The 22188-nt window shown below is 38.2% G+C and overlaps 1 protein-coding gene across 6 annotated transcripts in view; it reads left to right on the top strand.

Moving 5' to 3' along the window:
• LOC128031815 (EH domain-binding protein 1) overlaps window positions 1-22188 on the top strand; it is a 118770-nt gene that overhangs the window by 86909 nt on the left and 9673 nt on the right. For 4 of the 6 annotated variants that reach the window (XM_052620269.1, XM_052620274.1, XM_052620271.1 and 1 more), the window contains 3 exons: window positions 999-1137; window positions 1509-1609; window positions 4069-4195. In XM_052620269.1, coding sequence (XP_052476229.1) covers window positions 999-1137; window positions 1509-1609; window positions 4069-4195 — 367 coding nt within the window. The remainder of the gene's footprint in view (window positions 1-998; window positions 1138-1508; window positions 1610-4068; window positions 4196-22188) is intronic. The other 2 variants (XM_052620275.1, XM_052620270.1) reach the window with 1 other exon arrangement.

The following is a 22188-nucleotide window of genomic DNA, read 5'->3' as shown; positions in this document are numbered from 1 at the left end:
AACTGATGTAGTTAACTTATCTTAACAAAAAAGAGGCCTTACCTTTTTTTAAGTAACACTTTTACGTCATTGACCCAAATATGTGTTGAGAATCTCATCCAGCCGGTAGGAATCTCTGGAAGTGAAGATACAATTTATCAGGATGACTGAAAAGAAGCTACAAATTAGGGCTTTTTACAGTTGATACTGTTCCTCTAAACATGTTGGATTGGTTGGATAAACAGCTATTACTTAATATTCACACATGCAGATGCTGAATGTCTCTGAGAACATGCTAAATTTGTAGTTCTCTAGGGACACGCTAATTGCAGCTTTGTTTTCAAAAGTTATAATTTAAGAATAAACAGGCCAGAGGCGGTATGCGTGTCTGTTTGTACGCGCTTGTCTTTATTAGCTGTGCAGTTTCCGTACACACACCAGTGATCTAGCATCTGCACTAACAATGTTTCTCCCTCTCAGTCTCAAGCAGTGGAACGTGTTCGCTAATTGCAAACTTTATTAAACGTTTCCTATTATTATTGACGTTGGAAATGTTATTCTGAGCGCTGCCGTTTCGCTTTCCACTCTGCTTGGCTTATTGGGCCCCAGCACATAATAACACATTTCAATATCGAGGTGATAGGAAGCCGCAGTGAGAAGCTGCTAACACGTGTTCGCTTCCAAGACAATAGTGCTTTTAATTTGCATAATCTGAATACATTTTCTGGCTCAGGTTTTGTTGAAAGTAGACTTAATTGCCTTATTCCCTTTGTGCTTGTGAGTTAATGTGGGACTCGGAAATGTACCAAATGCTGCAGAACCTATTCTCGGACGTTCTTCAGGCGCGGTGCTCCATCCTCACACATTTCTTGACCGTGTGTGTCTAATTTGTTCTTTGCTTTAATGTCGACCGGCATCAGAAGCAACTTTTATTCAAATGACTCTGCTCTACTGTACTTTTAAGTGAACTTCTCTTTTACTCTTCTCCCTCATCCTTCCTCTTTTTTATGTTTTTATAGAATAATGTCGACGAAATGCACGCTGAGCATCTCCGCAGGGCTACCGAACGTCTGCGTAGTCCCGTTGTCTTCCACAAGGAGTCTGCTGTCAGGAAAACACAGCTCAAATCATTCAGCCAATACATAGAAACCAGGCCAGGTGAGGTCCTTTACTTTTATTGATGTCACTTCCTGCACTTGACCTCATTTATGTTTTTACATTGTGGAACAGTTCAGTAATCATGTGTAAAGATGGCCGAGCCTGTTGCACACAGGTTTGTTTTTCAAGTCTGGCTTAATGTGAAGGTGGTACTGAAGTGTCTCAAGAATACTAACAGTTTGATAACTGCTGTATAAGGTGTTTCTATACACCTTGTGATTTGTTTAATGGAGATGTCAGATTTGTCTGATTGGTTGAAAAGTTCATTTGATAAAGAAAAAGTGTCTTCGTATTCGTTCTTGTCATTTTGAGATCGTGCCCAGGTGAGAATGAACTCTATTAACTTATAATATCACTCTCTCTCGTTTCAGAGGTTAAAAGGCAGAGATCAGTGCCTGACGATCTGAAGCGGGCAGCCGAGGACAGAGGAGCTCTGACAGAGACCGAAGGACGAAAGCCAACTGAAGATGAAGTACTTAATAAATATTTAAATTCTCCGTCAGAGCTGTCTGTACTGATGTTGTCTGTGACACCAGGTCATGTTTGGACATCAAACCTGCACACAGTCATTCACATCTGTCTGAGGGCCAGAGAGGTTTTTTATCAATCTGTTCTTTCCTAAAGCTGCAGAGACTGGCCAAATTAGACAACTGTAAGATTAGGAGAAAAGGAAATGGCCAGGAACTGTGGACATACCACTTTCACAGTGTGTGTATATATATATGGGTATGTGTGTGTATAAAAATAGTAATTAAAATAGCTAACAGTTTAGAACGATATAATAATCCTTTCTTGTCCCATCTTCATTCATTCTCTCCATGCCGGCTGATCTAATGACATTTTCATTATTGCAGTACCATATATAGGGCCAGAGTATAGGGGTACATACCTTGGGACGAGAGAGGTATGTAGAGAGACAGAAAGAGAGAGGAAAGGTCAGAAAAGACCAGCTTTGCCCCTCTCTGTGTAGGGGTTAATGGGTGTTGAACTTGCCCATTACCCAGCTCAAGCTGAATTACCCAGCGAATGATGTTTGCATTAATATAATATATATGGAAATTTCAACACTTAATTATGGCAGAGAGGCGAGAGCAGAGAGGAGGGGGCCGATCATGTGTAAAATTGATTTGTGGGAGAAGTATTTGATAGAGCAGCGAGGAAGAGGAAGGTGGAGTTTGATGGACAGCAGGAGGACTCAGGAAGAAAAAGTGCTGTTTGAAAGGGGAAAAAAATGTCAGCTAAAAATATATATATTTTTGCAGCAGTGTGAATTTAAATTAGCACTCTTTTCCCTCTCCCCCTGTATCTATCTCAGAATAGAGGGAAAGAGGATAGGACAGAGGAGGGCGATAAACGAGTGGAATAAAGAGGGGGTGGGAGTGCTTGTCACTATCACACACTTAGAAACAAGCGTGCAGATTAATTACTCTATTTCTCCCTAATCACTGTCTCATCCCTCACTCCAGTGTTTCTCATGAGCCAGAGGGCACTGCTGCCACCAGGGCCACGTGTGAGCGGGAAAAGGAGTGTGTTTTCAAATGTGTACATGAGTGAATCTGAGCACGAGTTGATCTCTTAGATCCCTGCTGATAGGGCCTTAGGCACTGACCCACCTCTCCCATATATTTCAATTTTGCCTCTCTGTGTGTCAGTCTCCAGACTGCTGTAATACTGGATTCTCTCTGAGGTCATTTAGCGTGTTTATATTGGGTGTGTAAACGCACCCTGCGCCCCGAGGCTTAATGTGTGAAGTCAGACCTTAGCATTTAAAGCTACAGTCCGTAGCTGTGAAAAATAATTATGAATGCCAGGAATTATAAAAGACAATGAATATGTAAATGACAAAAAAATAATAATAAATAATAATAATACATTTTATAATAAAAATGTATAAATCATCAAGAATATACATTAGTTCTCAGTTGTATCTTATTTTATTTGACATTTTATTCACATGTATGAAAATGTTTAATCTGATATTCATGCATGTAGCCAAACGTCAACATTTAAAGATATTATAATGCCAGGAATTAAATAATTAATAAATTAAATAAACAGATCATTAAACATAGTAGCATTTTATTATTTTATTTGTATGTTTTACCTACATGTGTAATATTTTTTACATCATAAATTCATTTGTGTATGATACCATAGCATTTAAAGCTTCAGTCTGTAACTGCTGAAACAGATATTATTATGCCAGGAATTAAGTCATTAAATAAACGAAAATAAAGAAATCTTCAAACATATTCAGAATATTTGATACAGTAGCTCGAAGTTATATTTGGTTTATTATATTTTTGTATGTTACATACATACATATACATATATATTATTTATATAAATATATATAATATTGTTAGCGTGTAAAATTTTGTAGGCATGTAGTCAAACGTCAGCATTCGAATTTACCATCCGTAACTGCAAAACAGATATTATTACGCCAGAAATTAAGGCAGAATAATGAAAAAAAAAAAATTTAAATACTCAACAAATATGACACAGTAGCTCTGAGTATTTATTTTTTTAATAATTTTTAAATATTCTTATTTTTACCAGAATACTTTTATTGTATATTAATATAAAACATTTATTATATATTTTTTTAACTATTATATTTATTATTTTCAAATAATATTTTTTTTTATTATTATTATTATTATTTCATTATCACCTCATCTCATTAATTAGTCTTTGGGAGTTTTTTTTAAATAATTTTTACCACTTTTAAAATTGACAGCAATAAATCATTTCCATAGAGACCGAAAAAAAAATTGCTTTCATCTGCTTAATTAATTAAAACAATATTCACAAGTCATCATTATGACCACTGTTCCCCTGGTATTGAAAAGCTATATAAACCCTGGATGTGATGCTTCATTTCTAACCTCTCATCACTCCCCCTTCCTCTCGTTTGTTCTTTCCCAGCAGAAAGCGTTCAAAGACACCAGTCAGTACGTGGTGGGAGAACTTGCGGCGCTGGAGAGCGAGCAGAGGCAGATCGACACACGGGCCTCGCGCGTGGAGAAGCGTCTGCGCTATCTCATGGACACAGGTACGCCGCCCAATTACACTGTAAACAGTTTTGGCAAATTGAGCGTTCACAAACTCTTATGGAGTTTGGGAAGTGTGAATCTTTGAAGCCGGGATGTTGGGGCGGCAGCGGGGATATGAAAAGGGGCGGTGAGGATGCAGGGAGGCTCTCTGGGCCGCCGTGATAAGAGAGCCTTCATGGGAGCTGATAACTAGTGCTGATAGCGTCCGCCAGCCAGCCACTATTGAACAGCACCGTGCAGCCATGCGCAACAGAACCCCATATCTGGCCTTCAATGATATGCTGTAGAAGAGAGAGAGAGAGAGAGAGGAGGGAGAGAGGGGGATACGGCAGAGGGGTAAAGGGTGAAGAGGGGAGGAAGAGAAAAGTGGAGGGCTGCTGTTTGGGGGCTGGACCGAAAAGAAAATGTTGAAATAATAAAAGACACATATTAATAGATACATGCACTTGCTCTCCTCCTCCCTCTCTCTCTCTCTCTCTCTCTCTCTCTCTCCCTCTATCGCTCTCTCTTCTCCTCACATACAGTATACACATATGAAAGGATGTGGGGTGATCTTTCAGGTGTGTATAGCAGGGAAGAAGGGCTGCTGAGCCTTTGTTAAACACAGAGCTCCGTTCTGAGACTCCAGCACCTCAGTAACTAAAATTTAAGAAACGCTTCCTTCCATCCAGATGCAGATACAAAACAATCGTTTCTCACAAGGGCAGCGTCGGGACGCCGGGGTTGAAAAAAGGTGGGGAAAGTAACCGGTTGAATTTTTATGCTTCTCCGTCACATTGAGGACGATATCGTGACTATCACAGTTTTGTGTTTGCCCAACCTTCCATTCATCCCTCTCTCGCTCTCTCTCTTCACACTCACTTGGACCCTGTTGAAGTCAAAGCCGCTGTGTCTGTTTGAAGGGGTTTTTTCTCGCTCTGAATGATAAATGGCTTGAATGCCCTAGAAGGTGGAGAACCAAACCAGACGTTTCGGCAAGATTTTCACACTCACACACGGAAATAAGAGGCACAGTTACACAACAGACCCCATGTACGAGTCTCACCTTAATGTGCTTACCTGTCTGAGCTAGTGCACGCATTTCAGCACTGCAAACAGGTGAATTCACGACTCATATATGCATGACACGATGATGTCATATATGCTCAGAATACACATATTGAATATAATCATGCTAAACTGTGTTGCAATAAATTAGTTGAAGTATTATAAAAAAGTATTATATAAAGTAATTTCCCAGGGTTTTTTTTTTTTTTTTTTTTTCTGCATTTTTCTCTTTTGATTAACTTTTTTTCAGCATGTGATTCTTTTTTTTATGTCACTAGAAATTATTCAGATAAATATAATGATATATTCATATGTGACCCTGGACCACAAAACCAAATTATACATCATGAATAAAAAAGCTTTCCATTGATGAATGGTTTATTAGGATCGGACAATATTTGGCCGGGATGCAACTATTTGAAAATTTGGAATCTGAGGGTGCAAAAAAAAAAAATCTACATCCTGAGAAAATCACCTTTAAAGTTGTCCAGATTAAGTTCTTAGCAATGCATATTACTAATCAAAAATTTAGTTGTATTGATACAATTTACTAAATATCTTTATGGAACATGATCTTTACTTAATAGCAGTTTGGGGGTTCGGTGCCTTGCTCAAGGGCACCTCAGTCATGGTATTGAGGGTAGAGAGAGAGCGCTGTACATTCACTCCCCCCACCTGCAATTCCTGCCGGCCCAAGACTCAAACTCACAACCTTTAGATTACAAGTCCGAATCTTTAACCATTAGGTCATGACTTCCCAAGTCATGAGTAAAAGCTAAATGAACATTTATGAAAATCTGTATGTATGCACACACATACATTTAGATTTATATACATATAAAAACTGTATTAACTCATATACTCATGATCCCTTATGCATCCCTCCCCCTCTCATTATACGCTCTGCCTTAGTCTGCTTTTTTTGTGTTTGTTTCCCAGATGAATTCACAGTAATTGGGCTGGTTAATTTATTTACTGTGTGCAGTTCACAGCACATTAAAGAATGAAGATAATTGAACACGAATTGTCAAGTGTCTTCTGATATCAGGCGTATTACAGAAGGGAATGCGTATAAAACTCTATTTCCATGCAACCATTGTTTATGGTAATTAAGTACACAGATGTATTCCTTGGTTGCCTTCCAAGCTTATGGCGACTGCCATTGTTGTCTTCTATTAATATGTAATCAGTAAATAGTTTAATTTTCTAATCTGCAGTTGGAGAATTCACTTTCTAACAGCTCTTAATTATGGCAGAGCCCTAATGATGCGGCTGCTGATGGGCTAGGAGGCCGTAAACGGAACGCAGAGGCCTGCGGTGGCTCCTGCCTAATGAACTTGTTATTCCCACACCAGAGGGAGCAATGCCCTTCACACACACACACACACTTGCCAGCAGCTCAACCATTACCTCAGTTAGCCACATCCACAGAATTATGTCTAAATATGTTATTGCCACCCATTTTCTAAACGTATCAATTTTGAACATTTCATGAAATCAAAAGCGAGAGGAGAGGCATTCGCACGCTTGCCATTCTTTCTGAGCACAATACCATCCCGAATCACATTGAAATTTTTTCTGCATGCAGCATTGAAATGTGTGTAAATGTTATCTGCACGGCTTTTGATATTCAGCAACCCTCTGAAAGCATCTCCCTGACATCTGCTCAGCATGCATTTATGCACACATATGATTTTCAAATTGCTTTATAACCTGCAACAATGGACGCAATTATGAAAATAATGGCATTTAAAGGCGCTCTAAAACCCACACACCTACAGAGTTCTCGATAAGAGATTTAAAAAAAGAAAAAGCACAGAGGAAAAGAATGAGTTTTAGGTGAGATTAAAGTGTTTAAAAATTGCACTTGAGTCTGATAAGATTGACACAGGTTTTATTGCATGCTAATCCGTTCTCTTTTTCTCCACCGCGGTCACAGACATTCATACAAGACGGATATCATCAGCTTAATGCAGTTTATAGAAGAGTGCTGGAAAAACAGACGTACGGCAGTGTCAGAAGAGGGCCGTTGTACTTGTTTTATTCTCGAGGACGTGGTCCTCCTCTTCTGGGCTTCTTAACAGATCTGCATCTTTTTATATTTTAGTGTCAAAACGTCTTTTTTTCCGCATTTTCTCCCTCAGTTGTTCCACATTAATTTTCCGTGCCCATTTCTAAAGCAGTGTTGGCCATGCAGAAATAATTGCTTGAGTGTCTGCGTTTATAGATCTCAGCTCCGCCAAGACTGAAATGGAATTGCTTGTGTGGCTAAGGCAACATGCTTGTAACCAGCCCCTTAGTTTGACTAAAGATTTAAGCTAGGCTACGTGAGTCGCATTGGGAAATGGTCTCCGAGCTCAGACAACAGCTAACAGCTAACACAGCTTTAAGTATATTATCAAGCAAGTTCTTTCAGAAACGTATTGCTAAAGAAGCTTAACATTAATTATTGTAACTTTGGGAAGATTACATCCACAGCATGCTTGTAAGCGGTGGCATAGTCCTCTTGACCTCCTATGCAAGAGCTTAAAGACACTAGAATGGCATTTCAGCTGCATTAATAGGATAACCAGTATAATCTTTCCACAGTAAGAGAAGAAAAAGTGTTTAGAGCATAATACTTGCCCTGATTCTGGGGACGAGACGGGTTTTGTGATGTCTCTCGCAATCGGCACGCATCGAGTTCTATCGGCGTAATCGCAAACTCTTTTTTTCCTCCCTCTCTGCTGTTCTCTTTCTTCTGTTGTCTCTCTTTCAAATTTCTTTTTTCCCCTCTTCTCCCTCTGTCCTATTCTTTCTCCTCCATGGGATTTGCATGCTAGTTCGGTAGCTTGTCCACTCTAATTTTAAAGACCAAAGACCTCGTTTAGCCTTCCTGCTAAGCGTGCGCCGTGAGTAGTGGAAAAGTAAGCCTGGAGACAAACGCAGGAATTTGGCTCATAAGGATGGCTTTTATCGGCTAGACCAAAGGCCAGCGCTGGATCAGGAGGTGACCGCCTATTCAGGTTTAGTGCTGGACTATGTGCTCGACTTCAAGAGCTGGTTAACATCAGAATGGTCAATTTTCAGCTGCTGGCTTTTGCGGCCTTTGTTCTTCCCGCTGGTTTTAATTCTCAACGGACCGTCACGCACGCACAGTAGATCGCCTTTGTGAAGTCATGTATTTTCATTACCTAATATTAACAGGTTAGACCTTTAGCTTCAATTAATGCATGTTGTGAGACATTGGCACTACTCTTGTATTAAACAAAATGAGTGTAATTTCTCCTCGAGGAAGAAATTAGCCCAGCATTAGTCCAGTTTGTTGCAGTGGTCGCTGTAAACAAGAAGGTAAATGCCTCGCATTAGACCTTTTTCATTTCTGAGGCCGTTTGAGTGTTCAAGAGGCAAAAACAATTTAATTAGTTAAGTTGAAATGACTTTGCATCCGAACCCCCAACCAGTAAGCCCACCCTCCGAAAGCTTTTCCCAGATGTGAAGAGGGGTTTTTTTTGGGGTCTGGTGTCAGGCTTTCAAACATTCTTTAACAGTTGGATGAAAGGGGATTTTAGGGAAGATTAGAGAAGGGGATCCTCCAGGCATTGTCTGAGAATCTTAAGATAAAACGCACTGGGTGGATAGTGTCTGCGGAGGGGGGTGTCGGGGGGAAGGGTTTGTTGGTTGCAGGAGATACGGCCTGCATTGAGAGACATGTAATTTAGATTTTAAGAACAACACAGAAATTATGGCGAGTCGCCTTTGTAGCGCTCCCTCTCCATCCCTGTTTGTTTTCCTTTTCCCTCTATTCTTTCATCCCCACACCCCATGTGTTTTGCAGTGGCCTTGCTGTCCTCTATATTGCTGGTGTGAAGTTAAGTTAAACGCTGCTACATGTGGCATTGCAGGCAGGCAGTGATATGCCTGATTAACATTTTCAAAAGGGGCACAATGATGGCGCTTATTATAATCTCCCCTTTATTGAAGCATCTTGAGGCCTTTTCATCTTTCCCCCCTCTTTGACTGCCATTCCAGTAAGACCCAGCCAAAAGCAGCTAGTGCGGTGCCACTGCGGCTCCATACACGCGGAAAAACAGTGTCGCTCTCTGCCAGCCAAGACCTCAATGATCTGCTGGGCTTTTTTTGTTGTGTTTTTGTGGCACTGTTGTGCGTGACTGTCTTTTTATATTTTGATGGGATTTTTGTCTTTAATGTAGAGGACAGTAGAGAGGAGACGGGACTGGATTTGTTTGAAACTTTTTCACAAACATATCCATTATTTTTAGATGAAAATTACTTTGAAACGTATATTTAGGTTTGTGAACAAACTGACAGATTGAATGGTTAAAATATTTCTTCAAGTTGCACTTTTGAAAATCATTCGATATGTGTAGTTGTTAAATTTGTTTTTAATTGAATTCAATTAGATTTTTCTTAGAAGTTGTCTACAAGAAAAAGGCTTAGCAAAACAGTTTGGATGCGACGGACTCTGTTTGCATAATTGATCATTATTTGGTTTACAAATTGTCTCCTGACAACATAATTGAATTTCAGTCATGCACTTAATTAACCCTCTGGAGTCTAAGGGTATTATTGGGGCCTGGAGAAGTTTTGTCATGTCCTGACATTTGTGCTTTTTTCAGTTTCTTATAAATATCTAAATGGGTAAAGTCTAATCTCACTGTAATCAGCACAAACTGAGCTATAATGATATGTGAAATTATGTGAAAATCATCTTGTTTACTCACTTACAGAAAACAATATATTGATTAAAATTTTCTAAGACACTTCTTATTGGTAAAAGTCATATGCGAGTAGGCGTCAACTATCATGAATATCATTGTGATTTACACCTGAGAAGACAAAGGCCCGCATAATGAGCTGCATAATGAGCCGTTCTGTCAGGTTTGTCACTGAGAGGGAGGAGTTACAAGAAAGAATGTAGGGACATGTTATGTTATGTTTGTAGTTTATTTAGAATATATTTAATTATACCACAACATCATTTAATATACACTGGCGAGTGCAGTTAAACAGTTTATTAGGAACAATCAAAGCTGACTTCCAAACTGAATTCTTTGCATCATTACTCCAGTCACACAATCCTTCAGAAATCCTTTTAACAATCTTATGTTCTACAAAAAAAACATTTATTCTTATTATTATCATTATTATTATTGTTATTATTAATCTTGAAAAGAGCTGAGAATATTTTCTAGGGGGGAATAATTGAAAGATCAGCATTGTTTGTTACATTTGTTACAGTTACATTTATCTGTTTCATTTATATTATTTACATCAAGCTTTTGAATGGTATAGTATTGTATATTGTTATAGAAACTTCATAATATTTCACTTGATTATAAATTTAGTCAGGAATAAAATTTCAGTGAAATTTCAGCGCGGGGGCGTGGTCGCATTAGAAGATAATGAAGGGAGACGTGAAAAACGGACATCGCGTTATTTTCATATGGATTACTTTATCACAGAATATTTGTTTTCGACAGCACTTGTTTAGTTTTGAAGTAGACATGTCAGGCTTTCTATAGATATATCTCTCATGTCTCTTTGTTGAGAATTCACTGAGTTAGTTAATTTTAATGACGCATTTTTTAAATGAAGATTAGCGCAGGCAAAGTCTGCAGACAGCACAGCTTGTTTGTTATTTTTATTTTATAAGTGCACAAAGTTTTGTTTTTATTATGTCTGTATACAAAAAAAGTAGACCCTTTACAGATTCACTTGATCAGATTCATATTGCTCTTATCTGTACGATCAAAACTGAAAGTGTAATTTAAGTTCTTTTCAGGGTTATCAGGAGAAAATGACTCACAACATGTATACGCATTAATCGACTCCAGAGGGTTAATAGACCTTTTCATATGGAAACTGATTAAGACACACTTTACAATTAAGTGTAATGACGCGGGGTTGGCCTGTAATTAAGGGCATTCACATGCTAACAGCCCTGCCATGCTAGCTCAGTTGTTGTTCATTTCCCTTTGTATGGGCCTCTCTAGGCTACACATTCCTGTAACGTACTACCTAAACCTTATCAGCACACTGCCTCTCTCCCCGGCCCACCTTTAGCAAGCTAAAACACGCTAACAACACCCAAAACAGCTCATTTGAGCTAATGGAAATGACCATTTAAATGCTATTGTTCTGCTGTTAGCCACACGGAAAGATAGCGAGGGAAGCGACTTTTACAGTTACTGTAGGGAGGAGATTCATTATCAGTTTGTCCTTAAGCAAACCTGAAGAGAGAAAGAGTGGGGAAAAATAAGAGGGTTAGAGGGGGGAGAAAAGAAAACGCCAGAATCCACAATGCAGATGTGTGAAGGGCGGCTAATGGTGTTAGTACATCCATTACTCTCCTCAGTTTAATTCATTAAGCAAATTGGGCGGGACCCATATTGGCCTTGTCGAAATAGGTGCAATATGACACTGCTCAAATTTGTTCTAACACATGGCCCAGGGAGACGAGCCAACCGCTCTAATAGAGGAGGAGGGGCAAATTATGCAAAGGCACGCTGCAGGAGGGAAATGACTACAACACAGAGGGAGTAGCACCTCCGAACCAAACTAGCCCATTTTCCTTCATTCCAAGCCTTGCCACATTCCTCCTTCTCTCTTGTACCTTCTGGCCTTAAATGAATTGCTCACCCAAAAATGAAAATTCCTTACCTGTATGACTTTATTCTGTGGAACATGTCCCAGTGTTTTTCCCCATACAGTGAAAGTATCATTGTATGCACAAAACTGGTTGAGACATTCTTCAAACTATTTATGATACACTGTAATGTTATGGTAACACAATCCAGTTTGTCTTTCAAAATAATGCTTATGATGACTTTTTAATGCTTTTGACAGTCATCTGAAAGCTTGTAAATCTCAGAGGCCAGCAGATGTTTCACCCTCCGCATGCATTTGCTCATATGTTTACACAGAAAACGGATTAAGCAAATAAAAGCAAATCATATATTAGTAAGAAAAACATTCTGCAGGTGTTGACGGGACCTTGCTGCTTGTGCTAATTTGTCATCTCTACAGGTAGCCATTTCAGCATCTCAGGATTTGGTGTGAATCTAAATGGAGTGTTGCTCAAGCTCTGATAGCCCCCCAGAATTTCACACCTCTAGTATGTAAACAGAGAGGTAGAGCCGGTCCTAAGTAGATGAGATAACAGAGATACTCTCAAATGGCCACAACCTGTCTTTAAAACACTAATTTCTTACCAAAACTCTTGCATTTTAAATAGGTGGAGCCAGAACTGCCACCTTTTGTTATTGCTAGTTTAAATATCTACTATATCTCATATTTAATGGTAGTTAGTTATTGTAACTGCAAACGATTGACACCTGCTGGCTTTCAGATGTCTGTTAAAAGCATCTGTATCAAGTTCCCATTAGCATTATTTTTTAGACATGTTTGTACTACATAATATTATGATAAACCATATAAATAAACACTAATTACATTTAAATTCTGAAAGACCATTCAAAGGGTTAATTCACCCTGTAATGAAAATTCTTCTGTGGAATACAAAAAGATATTTTAGAAGAACTATTTTTGTCTATACAATGAAAGTCAATATCCAAAATAACATTGTATAGACAACAACATTTGTTTACAATATATTTTTTGTGTTTGACAGAAGAAAGTCGTACACATTTGGGACAACATAAATGGTAAATAATTTTTAATAATAAATAATAAAATAATTTAATAGTGATAATGTTCATTTTGGGGTAAGATATCCCTTCAAATCATGTCATCTACATGTCTTTTTGCTAAGCATATAATGCCTAGAAATCATACATTTTGTGAGGAAATATACAAGAGATAATCAGTTTGTGTCAATTTTAGTATTTTAATTGGATGCAGTTGACGTAACGCCATTAGTTTTGGTTTGAGAGCAAGAGATGGGGGCAGGAATCCAAGCAGCCCTTTTCCATTTGGCTGTGTGGAGATTTTGAGAAGCTTCATGCAATCACAGATACATATGTATGTGCTCAGTGCTCCCTCCTGGAAGGCACCTTTTTACATGTACATGTCTACTGGGGTCCCCCCACCCTTGCAAACAGGCCTCCCCTCTGTCAGCTAATCAGTACCTCAGCTACATGCATTGTGACACTATGCAAATCTATTTACATTGGAATAGGGGAATCAGGGGATCCTAAACTCAGGCATCGAAGTTGAAGAAAGAGAATACCCAAGGCCAACAAATAAATGAAAGTTTGCTCAAATCCGTGAGATAATGGGTTCTGTGTTCAGACTTACCACAGTGGAGAGATAAACAGAGGGATTACTTGGGGGTTTTGCATCAGTTGCTTTCTGCTGGGTGGCCTTACTTGTCAAAAAGGGGGGAAAAGGGAAGAGAGAGAGAGAGGGAGAAAGAGAATAGGAAAAAAAAAAAGTTTAACGCAAGGACATTCACATGGCACATTGAGAAAAGAAGTGCCGCTAATTCCATCAAAGTGAGAGAAATCAGCCATTTATTTATGCTGCTTTCTCCCTCCCCCTGTAGCTATTGTTGGTTTGGTTGTTGATCATTTCGGTAACATCTGGTCCTGGGCTCTTTTTGGAGGCCAGCTAGTGTCAACCAGACGACCCCCGACAACATGGTCAAAAAACACTCTGCTGTCGTCCTGTTGGTAGGAACAGAAATTGCAGGGGGAGCGTGTGTAAATATGTTGGGCATAAATTATTCAAATAATGAACCAATCATTAGTAAGCAGTTATAGTAGGTGAAAACTAACATTTATGTACATTTTATCCAAAGTAACTTCTAATTTATATATTTCATCAGCATTCCCTGAAAGCTGAACCTGCGATATTGGAGTTGCTAGCACCATGCTTTACTTTAAGCTACAGTCAGGAACTTTAACAATATTAGTGATGTATATTAACAGTGTTACAAGTCATTTAAAAAAAAAAAAAAGATCAGTGTTTGTGGTCAGACCTCCTTGAGTCAATTAATGTAACCTCAATAGAAAGGCATTAAACAAAAGACAATTCTATTAAATTGAAAACTGGGGTATTTAGTAGAAACCATTTTCTCTTTATAACTTAAGTGTTATGAGGGCGCAGGAGTGGACGAATCCTGTTCATATATATTTGAAAAGATGGAGAGATTCGGCATTTGAATCGAGGGCTTTGTGGAGGAGCAGATTATGACTTCCATGGTGACTCCTTCCAGCTTTGAGGAAATGAGCTGTTGACATTCTTCAGGGTCATCATCCAAGATAGCAGGCCAACCAGCAGGATTTACCAGATAAACCCATCCAACTAGACCTTTATCCATTTCACTATGACTAAGGCAGGGGTGAGATGGAAACGTTGATGTTTTCCTCTTTCTATCAAAGCCTGAGGCATTAAGTCAGCCGGTGTGGATGCTGCAATCATGACCAATCCCATGGGCTAAAATGTGTAGGATAATTCACTAATATATAGTCTTTTTTAATTGCATGCTTGTAAATTATAGCTAGAGTCTAACATTTTCTACATAATTATTGCAGGTTTATATTGATTATATTGTTTGATTTTCAGAGAACATTGTTGGTCTGTAGTTTTTTTTTATTTATTTATATCAGACTGTATGAGTAGATTGAACTGACAAGAGTGGATTCATGAAGAATATGATGGTGACTTTCTCTGCCATCTCGCCAAGAACATAGTCTTTGCACATGAAGCCTACTTCTGACAATGTCTGAGTCCTCTCCACCTTGGTCAAAATAATTTTTTCCCATAATTCCCTTGAGTAACCTGGGGCTAGTGTTTCTCCCCGCTGTGAGGTAGACCCGGAGGAAAGACAAAAGCACAATGAAATGGGGAGCTTACCACCAACCGCTCTCACTGGAGCTCTGGAGTAGGGCCCACTATACACCGCTGCCTCTCCAGTTCTGTCCCAATGCTAATGAGCCGGCTCTGATCTTTCCTCTGCTTCCCGTGTTTTCAACATCTTCAAGGACCACATGGCGCTAGCAAAATAAAGACAACCAAATGAGAATTTTTAACGCTTTTTGTGTCAGCGACTCGGTGCCTTTCAGCCAGCTCACTCGTTTAATATTCCCCCTGAGAAAGAAAGGACAGAGGAAAGAAGAAAAGAAAAAAGGTAAAATGTGCAACAAGGAGTTGGAGGTTCTGGAGAGAAAGGGGGAGGTGTCACTAGCATTTCTCTTCTGAGTTATCACAGAGAATCGAACAATATCCAAATATCAAAACAGAAATGACATGACTTCCGTGTTCTCATTTCTCATATTTCTGTTAAAACAAGACACCCAAAATAAAAGTTTTTTGAAAAATGTCAGCAACGATTTTCTTGAGCTTCATGATATCACTGACAGGCTCCCGAGCAAGAGGGGATAGATAAAGGATGAAAGAGGGCCCGGGTCTGACGGAGTCTCCTGCCGGCTGTTCACACACTCCTTTTTCATAGCTGTGTTCTCTATACAGAGGTAGAGGGCAGTACCTCGCATTAGCGCTGGAGACCACTAGTTAATAGGATGATGTCTTTTAGCTTTTGTTATGAGATTATTAACCGGGATATGTTTCTGCTCTCATCCGAGCATATGCTCTGAGGACCTGTTGAGCCCAAGTGGTAAAATACGGTGTCCCCACATTGTGCCATGCTTGTATGGTAAAAGGCTTTTAATGAAACACCTTTTCGGAGGGCTTCACCAGGTGATCTTTTTTTACCGCTCTCGTCTGCCACTCACCCAGCTTTAATTACCTGAAGTACTCCTCTTTTTCCAAAGGCTCTTGATTCGGCCCCTGTGTTCAGCGCTCCAAAATACAGGCTTAAAGTGGATGAAAGAGTGAAATGATAGTATTTGTCAAAATAAGAAAGAAAGGAGGAAAGGACCTCTGGCTTCAGTGTTGCACCCATTTTTTATGGTTCACACTTGCATGGGTTAACTTGGTGGGTGAATCTTTAAAATTCTATTTTATTATATCCATTCTACTACTATTTCTCTTACAACTTAATTTGCTATCTATCTAAATATATAAATATATATATGTGTGTGTGTGTGTGTGTTTGTGTGTGTGTGTGTGTGTGTAGTTATTATTATTTATTGATTTTTAATTGTATTGTTACCCTTACTTGATGAGAAATGTTTATTACATTTTAATTACTGGCACTTTAAAGGGTTAGTTCACCAAAAAATTTAAATTATGTCATTAATGACATGTTCCAAACCCATAAGACCTCCGTTCATCTTCGGAACACAGTTGAAGATATTTTAGATTTAGTCCGAGAGCTTTCAGTCCCTCCATTGAAGCTGTGTGTACGGTATACTGTCCATGTCCAGAAAGGTTAGAAAAACATCATCAAAGTAGTCCATGTGACATCAGAGGGTCAGTTAGAATTTTTTGAAACATTGAAAATACATTTTGGTATAAAAACAGCAAAAACTACGACTTTATTCAGCATTGTCTTCTCTTCCATGTCTGTTGTGAGCGCGTTCAAAACACTGCAGTTTAGTGATATCCGGTTTGCGAACGAATCATTTCATGTAACCGGATCTTTTTGAACCAGTTCACCAAATTGAACTGAATCGTTTGAAACAGTTCACGTCTGCAATAAGCATTAATCCACAAATGACTTAAGCTGTTAACTTTTTTAATGTGGCTGAAACTCCCTCTGAGTTCAAACAAACCAATATCCTGGAGTAATTCATGTACTCAAACAGTACACTGACTAAACTGCTGTGAAGAGAGAACTGAAGATGAACACCGAGCCGAGCCAGATAATGAACAAAAGATTGACTCATTCTCGAAAAAAAATCTAAAATATCTTAAATTGTGTTCCGAAGATGAACGGAGGTTTTACGGGTTTGGAACGACATGAGGGTGAGTTATTAATAACATAATTTAAATTTTATGTAAATTTTACGGTGAACTAACCCTTTAAGTGTCTATCCCTTAGTATTTATATTTATATTGTAATTTTTTGGATATTTTTTGGATTAAAAGCATCAAATGCATTGTTAACTCAAAAAAATCTAACTGTATCAGTTGAACCGTTTTATCCATCAAGTGTCTTTTCATCTGTTTTCCACCCTTCTGTAATTTTGCATCATTGTTTGTTGCAAGTGCTGTTGTGAAGATGACTGTAATTGTTGTTTTGTAATGTAAACTGGCTGTTTTGGCTGTTAACGCTCATCGTGAAGCTGTGATAGCAGCCCAGGGATTAAGGAGCAAAAACGGCCAACACTAGCTGATAGGCTGTCAGTCTGTGATAATGTTTATTGATTAAAAAAGAAGGGGGGAATATGAACACAGTTTAATAGAGTAGGGGGCTGCGGACAGAGATGGACATATTTGTGATTCCGATTCTTAACTCAGATAGCCAGGCTATAATATATATAGTCTCCCCCCTACTGTTACTCACCATGTCAAAAGATTGCTTTAAAAGTAGTAAAACCATATTCGTCTTAGAATTGGATTAATATTACTTAAAAGGGGAAAAATTAAAAGGAGAAAAAAAATCTGTAATCTGCCATTTGTTTGTTTTGCCCCTGCCAAACTCAACATAAAGCGAGAGGTGTCTGCCATTAGCTGGGGACTGCAGTGTTTGCAGAGGAGCTGTTTGTGTTAACAGCGCTGAGGGGCGGTGAGATACGAGTATTAAGGTACAGCCTATCTTCTGTCTGCCCCTCACTGAACGTTCAAACAATTACATGAAGGGATGTATGATAATGGTGTATGTATAGCCAAGACTTTTCTGTCATTAAGGGCTCCGTTTATGAATCCGTCCTCATAAGCCGCAAAGCAAGCAACTGAAGGTCAATAATACCGATGGCAATTGAAAACCTAGAGACGGGACACAAGGAATTCAGTTGTAATGCACTTGTGTAATGCTCATGTTCCATTAGTGTAAATATGTTAGTTTGTGATCACATGTGATGATGTTTCCATGATTTAGAAGTTTTTTTTAAATTCTGTTTTAGATATTGTAATGATAATTTGAAGTGATTTAATTTTATTTTAACGTCAAATTAATAAACCTTTGTTTATACATTTTATAAATTATACATATATTTATATTTAATATATTTATATATTTAATGTCAAATTAATAAACCTAGATTTATACATTTTATAAATTATACATTTTATAATTTATATTATAAATTATAAAAACGTAAGCTTTTAAAGATTTGCTTTTTGCTTTTTCAGTGTCTTGGTCACGTAAAGGGGCCGATCTCCAGATAAATAGCAAACAGGGGAAAGGTTACCGGTTAACTAGGTTGCTTAAACAAGAGAAAATGTGTTCGGTCCATTTTGAAACTAGTGATGGGCGTCTTGAAGCACAATGGCTGGGGCTTTATCCTGAGATTAGGTATTGTGGTTAAGGCTAAACTACCTTCCATCAGAGCGGCGCAAGGCAAGCGCAGCCCTTTCAGCCCACACTAACAAGACTTCTCCACATTACAGACCCACTCAAAGTAATTAAATCAATCCTTTTGTACTCGCCACTCTCTCCTTCAGTGACGAGTGAAGATCTGATTATTGCCTTCATGCATATTCAGAAAGACTCCCTGACTGGGCCTTAATGAGCTTCCTCTGAGTCGCACAAAACCGTGTTCACCCTTTTTCTTATTTTTATTTATTTTTTACTTATTTTTGTATGTCTTTCCCTCTCTTTTTCATGCATTTTATCTCGTGACAACAAAAAAAGAGGGAAACGGCAGTCAGACTCACAGAATGAACGAGTGAGGAGAGTCAGCCCTCTTAAAATAAATAGTAAATGTTCAAAAAGTGACTGAGTGGTAGAAGAGTGGAGATCTTCCCCTTCAAACTCCGATAGACAAATTGGATTAGTGGGTATTGGATTAAACAGAAAACGGGTGGATAAGAAATGAGAAGAGCTTGCTGTGATCACAGGGTTTAATACATTTCTTTTCTTTTTCTTTTCTTTATGGCCTCCTCTCTCCACCCCCATCCTGTTTTTGTTTTTTTTTTCTTCAGTAAAGACACCCAGCTCTTAGCAGGACTCAGGATTAATTTGTAATTGTTCTGGTTTCTTAATGCTTTAGAAAGATTTTTATCTAAATCAAATGAAGGGGGAATTTTGTAATTAAACAAAATGCCAAGCAAAACAATCCCCCTGTCGCGGAGGTTTACTTCAGAGTTGTTTAGTTTTTATCATTCTGTAAATATCTAAATAAGGTTCTTATTTAAAAAAAAAAAAAAACACTAGAACTTTCAATCTACATAATTAATTTTCTATTCACAGCGTTTGCCTAATTACAGGCCTTGAAAATGAAAATCTTATATAGGCTTTCTGGAAACTTTTGAAAAAGGTTTTGTACGTAAATGTTTCCCCAATATCATCAAGTTGTGGTTTTTAGAACAGTTGCTAAAGCAGCTCAGATAATTCCATTTTTTTTTTGGAATCATGTCAGTCATGTCTGGAGCTATATGGGATGTATTTGAAATTTAACAGGTGTGTGTGTGTGTGTGTGTGTGTGTGTGTATAGCTGATGTAACCTAAAAATATTCACATGAAACTTCACATTTGGGTGACTTACGCTTTGTTTTGTCTATGTGTGTGTGCTGTAGCAGTAAATAATCAGGAAAGCTTAACAGGAAAGAGGGGAAGTTTGTGAAATGTGTGAGGATTTCATTAATGCTATCTGTTTTAAATGCAGCATTGGCTGAGATGACTATCTTAATCTGATTCGGCTACTGAGGTCAGTTCACCCTGCCATGGACACGGACCCCGGGGCCTACCAGATGAGCCTGGCCCCTCGTTCTCGTGCATGTGTGGACTGCAGGGTCTCTCTTGAGTTTTGTACTACCTTTCTTCATTCCGAAGTGAATGCTAGTGGAAACGATCAGCTAGGCTCGAGAAGCAGGTTCTGTTTAGATTTTATTTAGTGCCCGGGAGAACGTAAATCACGTGAAAATAATTGTAAAAAAAAACGTTCATGAAATGTTTGAAATAATTTATTAGAATCGTTTATATAATTGTTTTTATTTGCTAACTTTATCATAAATTGGCATTTGTAAAATACAAATGTGTAATATAAATGTTTTCTAGATATAGTATATTATATAGTATTGCCCAAAACCATTCAGTCCTTTAAAATAATATTGTTTTAGTGCAGGTATATACACGTCAACAAAAAAATATTTCTATAATTAGTAAATTAAAATGTATTGCATTTATTTAGCAGAAAAAAGGGTTTAACCACTCAAAGGGATGCTGCCAGACATCAAAATGCAGTATTTTGGGGTTAAAAAGCCACTACGTACAGTACTATGGAAATATTTTGATTTATTTTAAACTGTAAACTGTATTGTCTGTGTAAACTATGAATTGTGGCTTTTTTAACTGTGATCTTCAGGGTTGGTTTTGTAAACTAAAGCTGAAACTAAAATCAAAACAAAATTGTTACTTAAAATAAAATAAACTTAAAATGAAATAAAAAAAATCTATAAAATATTTCAGCTAGTTGTCAAAGCAACATTTTTCCATTTTAATTTAATGTACAAACTAATACGTAATTTTTTTTATAAAAAACTATATAGACATTTTAAAAAAATACTACAAATGACAAAAAACAACAACAATTACAAAAACATAGACATTCAAATTAAAAAAAAAATTAAACTCATTCAAAATAATAATGAAAACTGTAATACTATTTCAGTGCCGAAGCTCAGGCAATGGCCTCCAGGATGCTGCTGCTGCTAATCCGTCATTCCCTTACAATGTCACACAAGCTTAATATTACCATTTATTATTTTCTTGTTTCATTTGACTGTGCGTCGCTACAATGACCTGTCACTGCACACTTTATCCCTTCCGAACTGCACTATTTAAAAGTTGACTACAATAATCCAAGCCTGATTCCTAAATCCCCGTCCCCCTCTTTTTCCCCATCCCTTCTACTCTGCGTTGTCGTCAAATAAAACATTTCTGGCACTGGCAGACATAAGAGTGGCTCCCCTGGTGGAGGGCCAGGGAGTTTTGGTAGGGGTGAGTGACAGGGCTGTCGTCGGCTTTGTTGTGGCGAGCGGATTTGTCTCTCTCACATGACCAGCATCACAGTCACATGGTGCCAAGCAACAGCAGGATGGAAAAAAGATCCGAGGCGCAAGTTCCCACATCCTATGTGACTCTTATTGAAGATCCGCCCTTTGTCACCCCCACCTCGTCCTCGTAATGGCTCTGTGCACACAGACAGACGCACACACCACTTGTTTTTGAAACAGATCCAGTCCTGGTTTCTGATTGGACGGTACAGCATTATGGTTATGCTGAAATTCACACTATAGTAACATATGTCATGAAAAACACCTGTTCACCATTTCATTACACTGTACCCATATTTTTATCGCATGTTCTAGCCAAAAGATGCCATTTAATAATGTTTTATTATTTATATTTTTTGTAATATATAGTAATAAGCAATAAAACACTTAAAATCATGCTTTAATTGAATATAATCATGGCTGAAAAAGTTGCAAATACTCCACTGCTCTATATTCATAATATATGTTATGGCTTCTCATACCTTTTTTGTTTAATAACCTCATTTGACTAACTATTGAGGATAATTGTCTTAGTGTTTGACTTTTATCTGAAGGCCAACAATTAAATTGCACATTTGCATTTAATTGGTGTGGCACTGTAATTCTCATCTTAAGATCTACAAAAGTTGATCTTGAAGTCCTCACATTTGTAAAAAGAGCGAGCGTGTTTGTGTACAGATGCTAATTCTGTCGTTGATGCTGTCAGGAACAGACAGGTATCACAGGAGCATAGAATAGGTGCTGTGATTACATAAGCTTAAAGGATCTTTCATCTTTTCTCCTCTTTCATCCCTCTTCAAAGACATAATTAGTGTCACAAAAATGCTCAGAATACTGACATCGGAGTCATTCTTCCTGAACCCACTTAACCGGTTTACCCCACAGCCCAAACTACCAAACCCTATAGTGTCTGCTTTCC

The sequence above is a fragment of the Carassius gibelio genome, chromosome A17, assembly GCF_023724105.1.
Source record: "Carassius gibelio isolate Cgi1373 ecotype wild population from Czech Republic chromosome A17, carGib1.2-hapl.c, whole genome shotgun sequence".
Taxonomy (NCBI): domain Eukaryota; kingdom Metazoa; phylum Chordata; class Actinopteri; order Cypriniformes; family Cyprinidae; genus Carassius; species Carassius gibelio.
Note: the sequence above shows the minus strand (reverse complement) of the source record. Positions and strands in the feature narration are given on the sequence as shown.